The sequence below is a fragment of the Sciurus vulgaris genome (assembly GCF_902686455.1).
Source record: "Sciurus vulgaris genome assembly, chromosome: 8".
NCBI classification, from domain to species: domain Eukaryota; kingdom Metazoa; phylum Chordata; class Mammalia; order Rodentia; family Sciuridae; genus Sciurus; species Sciurus vulgaris.
Window position 1 is genome coordinate 6,880,795 of NC_136468.1, and position 9,200 is coordinate 6,889,994.

At 54.9% G+C, this 9,200-nt stretch overlaps 1 protein-coding gene across 2 annotated transcripts; it reads right to left on the bottom strand.

The window, feature by feature from the left end:
* Positions 1–2,021: 2,021 nt before the first annotated feature.
* Positions 2,022–7,960, bottom strand: ATP6V0E2 (ATPase H+ transporting V0 subunit e2). Of its 2 annotated transcripts, none has more exons than XM_079149336.1 (4): positions 7,780–7,960; positions 6,196–6,243; positions 4,471–4,539; positions 2,022–3,990 (listed from the first exon to the last, which is right to left on the bottom strand). In XM_079149336.1, coding segments are annotated over exons 1-4 (222 nt in total). In that variant the 5' UTR covers positions 7,884–7,960; the 3' UTR covers positions 2,022–3,989. The 2 variants fall into 2 exon arrangements, with proteins under 2 accessions (XP_079005462.1, XP_079005461.1); XM_079149335.1 differs by having other exon boundaries at positions 4,423–4,539.
* Positions 7,961–9,200: the final 1,240 nt, after the last annotated feature.

Genomic DNA, 9,200 nt, shown 5'->3' on the forward strand with positions numbered 1-9,200 from the left:
ATCTCAAGCTCAAGGCCAGCCTGGGCAAAGTCGTGAGACCCAGTCTCAAAAGTAAAAATAAATAAATGAATAAATAAATAAATAAATAAATACAAATAACAAAAGCAAATGCCCAGGTCCACGCCTGTCTCTCCACACTGACCTCTATGTGTGTGGCCTCGGGTGTGCGGTAGCCCTCCAGGACATGGAACGATTTTTGTTTCTGTGGTGTGTCTCCTAACCATGAAGAGCGCCCCCTCCCCTGACCTCAAGGGTCCTAAAATGAAAGCCATGGTTGCCCCGGAAGAAAGGAAGGAAACGTGGGAAAGGCCACCCAGCCTGAGCGGCCAGCAGCTCCCCAGGACTCCACCAGGAAGAGCAGCTGCCAAAGCGGCTCAGGGAGGACTCAGCAGCACACAAGTGCCAGATGTCTGAAGACCCTCAGCACCAACAAGGTAAGAATCCAGGGAACAGACACCTGCTGGAGGAAGCGACCGTTTTGATACCCCACCTCCCACCCCGACCAAGAGCCACCAGGGCTCTGAGGCAGCCCAGACCCAAGGTGCTAGCAGTGGGCATGCAGCAGGCTGGGGCTGGCCGAGTGACCGCATCGACAGTGGCAGGGGCTGTGGTGGTGCCCAGGCCCAGCTGACCCACAGGGACCCAGGCAGATGGGCCCCGAGTCCCTTCCTGTGCGGCTCCCTCTGAGCGCTAGGCCCAGCTTTAAGAGGGCCCACAGCTCCTCCCCCTCGCTGTCACTCCCCTTTACCTGCCTGCTCATTCCTGGCTCACTTCACCTGTCACCAAAGCTGCAGAGGGCAATGGAGGCGTGTGACACTCAGGAGCACTCCTGAGGCACTCCTCTTTGAATCCGCTTTCTCTGGACTCTTTGGGGTCCTACTCAGCTGGCTCCAGACCCCTCCCACCATCCTCCATGGGCCCACCCCACAGACTCTGGCATTCCTGGAGGTCCTGTTCTGGGCTCTTCCAAGGCCCCCTGGGCTCCTCCCATCCCTTGGGGATCATCAGGTACTTTATGCTAAGGACTCCGATCCAGCATCTCCAGACAGGCTCTCCTCTGACCTTCCAGCCCACCCACCCAACCACCGCCTGGACATTTCAACTCAGCAGGAAACAAAGGAAAACCTCAGCTCGTAACACCCCTCCTCACCCCTGCTCCTGCTCTGTGCTCACCTCTGAGCTGTACAGCTAGCCTGGGAGGTGGCATCCTGTCACCATGGGTCACGGTGCATGCGGATCAGGCCCTGCCTCTGCCCTTCCCACAGCCAGCAGGTCCTGTCCAGCTCCCACTTACTCTTCTGTCCTCACTACTTGTACCTGGCCCTCTCATCAGATGTTCAACCAGTCTCCTGTCTTCTGTGCATCCTGTAGAGAGAATTCTGGAAATCAGGTTGGGTCATGTCTCCCTGCTCTGCTTTAACCCGCTCTGACTCCCAGTTGCCCCAGGATCAACCTAAGCCCCTTGACCAGCCACAGGCCCCCCAGGTCTGCTCTGCCTCAGTTGTCCCCAGTTCCTCCTCCTCCCTCAGGACTTCTTTCAGCACATCCTGGTTACAGGCCCTGGCCCGGAAGTGGTTGGCCCTCTCTGTTCCCCCTTCCTTATCCGTGCAGAAAGCCAGGCAGATGATTCCAGTCTTTGGATGCTTAGGGAGGAAGGTCACACTGCACAAACATTGGGGACCTGCTCTACTGCATAGCCCTGGCCCTGCACTCTGTCATCTGGGCCATGGGGGGGGAGTGATCCAAATTCCACTTTAACAGGCACTGGTATTCCTCATCCTGCGAGCCCTGGTTCTGGACCAAATCCAGGACAGGGCACAGAGGCCCACTTTCCTCCAGGTGTCAGAAAAATGTGGTTTTCTGTGTCCCTGTTCCAGAAGTGCAGTTCCAAGGGCATTAGCGGCTAGCCCCGTTTAGGGTTCCCCAGATCCACCCACCAAAGAAATGGAAATCAGGTGGGCAGGAGGTGGTAGGCAGCAAACTGGGCAGAGGCCAGGGGTGGTCCATCAAACAGTAATCTGGCATCACAATTATTTATTAGACATGAATAGGGTTTTCAATACAAGCCGTGCTTACCATGCTCCATTTCACAGGAAGGCTGCAGAGGTTTGGGGAGGAAGGGATGTGGAGGGTTATGCATGGGAGGCCCCAACTTGAGTGACTGGCAAACCCAGCTCCAGGGAATCTGGGTCAGACACATCATATTCTCCTGCCACTTCGAAGGAAGAAATGCCAAATAAATAGTGAATAAATAAGCAAGGCTGGCCAGGTGTGGTGGCCCACACCTGTGGCTCAGGCGGCTGAGGCAGGACAACTGCAACTTCGAGGCCAGCCTCAGCAACTCAGCAAGGCCTGAAGCAACTTAGCGAGGTCCCGTCTCAAAATCAAAAACGGGCTGGGGATGTGGCTCAGTGGTTAAGTGCTCCTGGGTTCAACCTCCACTACCAAAAACCAAAGAACAAAAAATAAAACAAACAAACAAAAAAGCCCAGGCTTTGTCCTAACTAGCTCTGGATATTCGGGCAGAGTGTGATGTCCCCTCACTCTCTCCTGAGGAGGACACTGGCTGGAGGTTTCTCCTGGTCCTTCCTGGTCTCACTCTATATGACCTGTGCTTCTTTCTCTCACTGTCCCTAGTACAGAGCCAGGAGCACTTGCGGGGCAAAGCCTGGCAGGAGCCAGGGGAGGCCCGGTACCCGCAGCACTGTAACAAGGATAGACTCTTCATTTTTGCCTGCAAACATCCCAGGGACAGCAAAAAACAGGATTAAAGACTTGGTCCATGTTGCACCTGCCTCCTTGGCTCACAGTCACTCTGGATTTCAGGAACAACAGGTCTGATTGATAAACATCTTGTGCTGAGTCCAAGTTACCCACAGGCAACAGCACCTTCTGCATGATCCATAAGGTCCCACGGCACCAGTCCTGGGACAATGTTGGAGAGATCACACCTCGTCAAGATCACCTGCTTTGGTGGCTGTGCAAAGCCTCCAGCTCTGCAAATCCCGGCTCCTCGTGCTCATTCCCCTTTCTATAAAACCTCAAAGTCATGATCAGCCCCTGCAAGACAGGGCTAAGGACGTGTGTCCCGGTGTCCTCCTGGCATAGCCACACTGACTGAGCTCCTCTCATGGGTTCACCGTGACCTTTGCTATTTGGTTTTTGGGGCGAGGGGCCAGACCTGGCTCGTTGGATCCCCGGAGTCAGGCCTCCCCTTTCTTTCTTCATCCCAGCTCCAGGTCACTTGGGTAATGCCATGAAGCTCTGGGGAGGCCCTGGTAGGGCAGGAAGGCAGAGGAGAACATTCTGAGGAGACACAGCTTCCTGTGCAAGCCACCAAGCGACTTTACAGCTACAAAGGATCCTGGACATGTAGGTTTCAATCTTGACCCGAAGTATTATGTTGTTTTTTGTATGAGCATTTCTTGGTTACTTCAATATTTCCAGAAATTTTACATCTCCATGTGTCAGAAAATTAAAGAATAACTCTGAATTCCACAACAGAGCTGGCAAAGGCTTTTGGCCTAATCCAACAGGAGCCTCCACTTCTCCGCAGGCAGGGACAGAGCTGGCACCCCAGCTGGACTCCACCCCAGGCTCCAGTGTTCTGAATGGGGTGCCCCTCCTTCACAGGGATGCCACCATCCTCCGCTGCGGTGGAGTCCTGGCTTCAGCCCCACTGGAAAGGGACAGATCCCACTAGTACCAGCTCCTCAGCTAGGATTCACCTGGGAGGGAGAGAAGACTCCAGAGCAGTGGGAGCTTACGGGCAGGGTACCCCCTGCTCCAGCCTGCATCTGAGCTCAGAGCTTTCCCAGGGCCCGACAGGCTGGGAAGATGGGGTGTCCTAGAACCCGGAGGGCCTTGGAGGTGTGGGCCCCAAGGTGCTGGCAGGAGGGAGCACAGAGGGACCAGGACAGCTGTGTGGGGAGGGTGGGGTTGAAGGGTCTCCAGGACATCCGGTCGGGGTCATCCAGAGAGCCGGGGCATCTGAAATGCACATCACACGAGGGTCACTGCCTTGCTTAGCGACCGACTCGTCCCTCCCTAGAGCGCATCCTCAGTCCTGCTCCTGCCCTGTCACTGAGCTCTACTCACACGTCCCCCTGTCCAGGAGGGTGTCCCCCTATTCCCGGGACCTGGCCTCACCTCACTTGAACAGATTCCACTTCACCCGCCACCCCCTGTGGCCTGGCTGCTGCACAGCTGAGGCTGTGTGCGGAGAGGCTGCCTGGTGCACGCTCCCTGGGAAGCACCACGGGGACTTGGAGCAGGGGCCCAGTCTTTGCCCCCGGTGGCTGGCACTCTGCGGCAGGGAGCTGGCACTCAGCCTTTTTCTTTCTCCTGAATCCAGAGAACTTTTCCATGACCTGCTTGCCCTTTCTCCCCACCTGCAAGGCCACTGCACCCACACCCTGGTACCTGGGGCTGGAAGTGGTGGCCTGTCACTCCCACAGGAAGCGCACATACCAGATGGTCTCATTCTTCAGCTGGGGCCCAAAGAGGGGGTTCATCTGAGCCAGGATGGCAATGAGCCAGCTGGGGGGGACAGCAGAGTAAGAGGGATGGGCTCAGAAGGGACTCACCTTGAACACCAAGGGGGGTCTTGTCCATTCTTCTCTTTTCTTCCTAGGGAAAAACTGGCCAACCCAGCAGGTGGCATGGCTTGTACTTGTGCCCAGGGCCCCAGGGAACCACCCACACTCCAGCAGGCATGGGGCGCTGGTCTGGGGTTTGTGGGTACTGATTTGGTTTGACTTGGTTTTGTGTACATTTGTAAGGTCCCTGAGTTAGGGCTGGGAAACAGCGAGGCAGCCTCAAGGGTCTTTGGGAGCTATTTCCAGGGGGGTCCACAAACATACCTGGTCTGGATCCCCAGTGTGCCGTGGGAGGAGCAGATATGCCAGAATGGCTTTTATCTTTGTGGGATAGAACCCAGGGCCTCACATGTGCTGGACAAGGGCTTTACCACTGAGCTACAGACTTAGCCCAGAACCTCTCTTTTCAGGAACGAGAGGGAGGAACCACCCTGAGACAGGAGGAGCTGGGGGGCAGAGAGGGGGCTGCCTATAGCTGAGCCACTTCTGTCCTTCTGGTCAGTCTGTTCTCCAGGGACATGAAGGCATCCCACCAGCAGCTGTGCATCTGGGTGGTGTCTGGCCCTGTTCTTTAGGATAAAAGTTCCCATTTTGTTTGTCCATAGTAGAGGCCCCAGAGACTCTGAGAGTGCCTGAGTCGGCGGGTCTCACATGCCCATATCAGGGTGCTCTGCCTGTTTCTGCAGGAAGGATGCATCTTTTCACCTCTGACTCCCCCACAGCAGCCCGGGGAGTGCCCAATGCCAGGGAGGCCATCAGGAATTTTATTGCTTTATACCAGCATCATCAGACTTGATGTCTCGTAAATATAATTTCTAAGTGTGGCACTTTCTTAAAATGTCTCTGAAACTAGTTTGTGGCCTGTTTTCCTACTTGCTGATTCAGTATTAATAATCATCCCACCCTTCTGGCCATCATCCTTTATGTCCTCGTTTCTGAACCATCAAATGTAGCCCTCTGAGGCCCTCCCAGGAGCAAATGAAGACATTCTGCCAAGTTCTGAGGGACCAACAAACAACATTAGAAAATGGAACTTACAGATGATTTTTCCAGGGAAAATACTCAAAAAACCAAAAAAGCAAAAACCACAACAACCTGTGTGCAGGTACTTGCATCCTTAGTCTCCTGTATCTCCAGGGTACCTTTCCCAAGTCTGAAGAGGTGTTCTGGCTTACTGGTTCTACGCCAGCTGCACTCCAGAGCCTGGGGTCATTCATTAAAGAATATGGATTCCCAAGTGCCGACCCAAGACCTGTGATGCGGGATCTAAGCTGGAGCCTGAAAGTTGGGTTTGAAGGATCCATTTGGGTGCCCAGCCAGGTCTAGACACCACCCAGCTGGTCCAACCCCATTCATTTCACAGGTGAGAAAACTTGGCTCATGGGTGCTACAAAGCTCATGCAGCTGACACATGAGCGGAGGGCCAGAACCAGAGCCGGAGTCCATGACTCTCCCAGGCCCCTGACGCTCTCGTGACCCCTGCACACGGCCTCCACTCCCGTGTTATGGATTCAGCTATTCGAGAAGGTTGCTTCCAGGCAGAGGAAGAGCAGGCCAGGAGGAGCAGGAGGACACAGCTGGGGAGGGCAGTACTTACAAGAGGTAACAGCACACGGCAGTGGCCACCAGCATGGTGATGATCACTCTGCAATAGAAGAGGGCACAGGTCAGGAGGGTAGAGTCACCACCACCAGGAGGCCCTGCTGGAGCCAGAGAAAGAACTCCTGGTGTCAGCTCTGTTCCCATGGCCTTTCTGATGCCACATGGACACAGGAGGCTGACCCCCACTCAGGGTAAGAACTGCAAGATGTAAAAGAAAAAATTAAATGTCACCTCATGGGGAGGCCAACTGCCCACATCCAAGTCATGTGATGAACACTTCCCTTCACCTCCCTTTCCATCACCTAAGATTCCTCCATCTTAATGCAGAGAGGTTGGGAAAAGGCATTGCCCAGAGCTGCACTCTGTGGAGCCGCCTCTGGAATGCAAAATTCACAGGACAAGGGGAAAGAAAGTAGAGCAGAAGTCAGGGCAAGAGGCAAGAAGACAGGCATTTCAGAGGCTGAACTGTTACATAGAACAGGGACTAGCAACCTGTGTCCACTCAAAAACGGAAGACAAAAGCTTAAAATGCAGCAGGAGAGATGTCAGTTGACTCAAGAAAGAACCCACCGAATTTTGCAGAAAAGATGACACTAAAATGTTTACAAAGTGAGGTGGTGGGACCCTGCAGCCCTGCAGAGTTTTATTTTGTTTTCTTTTTGTACCAGGGGCACTTACACTGTGTGGGAGTGAGGCACACTCCCAGCCCAGCCCTTTTTTATATTTTATTTAGAGACAGGGTCTTGCTGAGTTGCTTAGGGCCTCGCTAAATTGCTGAGGTTGGGTTTGCACTTGTGATCCTCCTGCCTCAGTCTCCCCAGCGGCTGGGATTACAGGCATGCGCCAGGCACCTGATTGACCCTGCAGATTTTTAGAACAATAGCAACACTCATTTATCCAAGCAGCCTCCAGTCTTTTAAGCTTTGGCTAAAACTAATCCAAAGCTGGGTCTTTGATCTCAGATCTAAAGCACTTCCAGTTGGTGCTGGAGAAATTAGTATTTGATTCCTAATTTCAATATTACCTAGCAACCGGGGCCAGTCCTGTTTGGGCACTGGGGAAGGCAGTGCCGATCAGACAATGGATTTGTGGGCGAAGAGAGAGCACTTTCTAAACATACCAGCTAAAATTATCCACTATTCAAAATGTGCCCTACGCTGCTGTTTTAAGTGCACCATTTCAGGTATTAGCAGCCAGCGTATGAGGCAGGGATCATCCTCATCCCCATTTTACTACGAAAAAACTGAGGCTTGACATTTGTTCAAGATCCCAACGCTGGCGAGAAGCGCGGAAATTGCCATCAATGTCCATCCGCCGCCGATTGCAGGAGGGGGTGACAACCACCTACAATGTCGCCTGCTTCACCTCTGTATCTGCCCTTTCTCCCTGGCCTCCTGCCTGTTCCCCGGCTGGACGCGGCCCGAGTGCGCAGACCTGGAGACGGCGTCACAGAGGGGCGTCCGGCTGTGGACGCTGACTTGCAGGGCAAGAAAAACGCAGCCTGGGGTGGAGGGGCGAGTCCAAGGCACGGGACAGGGGAGGGGTCCGTAGGCGGCCAGGGCCTGAGCGCCTTCCTTACCCGCGGTTGGGGCCCTTCGGCACGAACCAGGGCCCAGCGATGCCGATGAGACCCCAGAACGTGGTGAAGATGATGACCGGGAGGGCAAAGGAGTGCGCCGTCATAGTGGGCGCTGGGTGCCCAGGCTGGGATGCCCGGCGGAGCGACGGATGCTGGCGGAGCGACGGATGCTGCCGGAGCGCGAGTCCCGGGCCGGGCAGCGGACAGCGAGCATGCGCAGCGGGACCCGAGGAGCGGAGGCGCTCCGCGGGGCACGATCCGCGCACGCGCGCCTCCGGGTCGTTCCTGGTGGGAACTCGTGCGACCCAGCATCCTGTCACTCAGCGGCAGAGGACAGGCCTTCCGAGGAGCCCACTCGTTAATTGGCCGAGTAGAAAAACGCCCCACTCCAGGGTGTACGGGGACTCACGCGCCTTTTTTATTCCCGAACACCCCTGGGGCCGTGGGTCCAGCCAGAGGTCGTCCCTACTTAGTACCCGGATCTTGCGCTGCAGCCCACGATCTCCCCACTCCAGGGGCGGCGGACCGGGATGTGGACCCTGGGTCCTGGAAGCGCCATGGACGGAGCTGAGCCCAGTTACGGGGCTGCAGGACCTCAGCCAGTGCTCGGGAGTTCAGGGGCAGGCGGGGAATGCGAAGGAACCAGGGGGACCGGAGCGCAGAGCTGAGTGGCAGGCGCGAGGTCTGACCCTGGGCAGCCCACTCTCAGCGGGTGATGGCACCCTCTCCTGGCTTCAGTCTAGGAAACCCAGCAGCGGCTTTGTGTAGGTTCCGACTCCGCATAGCTACCATACGCTTAAATATAAAGTGGGGATGGCAATTCCTACGAGCTTGCTGGAGGACTAAGAGAAGTAAGCATGCGGAGAGCACCTAGCACAGTAGGGCCCTCCTGCTATGAGCCCGATTTTGTCCTTGGACTTTGTGGAAATTAATAGCATCTATTAATCTGTTTTCTGTGGAGATACCTCTACCTGCTGGTAGAGGTCGCTCTGGCAGTAGATGCCTCCCCAAGCAGCCTGCCACATATCTTTTCTGGCTTCAATGGTTGCACAGCACTGGAACGGAGCAATTCCCCTGTGATACAGACGGGGATGGGTGGGGGTGTCCTTAAACTGACCCCCCCCCCCCCCAGTGATGTGTGGTTTTAGCTTTTTTCCCAAAGCAGGAATCAGCCACATCCACCTTCCCCATTCTCTAGTTGAGACCTTCTTATCCATCATTTCGACATGTATTCATGGAAGTCGGAGGTGGAGCTGGGTGACGCGAAGGTATGGAATGTAAAATCCCACCCTCCATCCTTTCAGTATCCATGCAAGCTGGAGGTAGGAAGGGGTGGAACACAAAGATCTGGTATAAAATGCCATCCTAGCACTGAGGAGTTTCTAATCAAGTTAAGGAGTGATATTCTATGTTAAAACTAT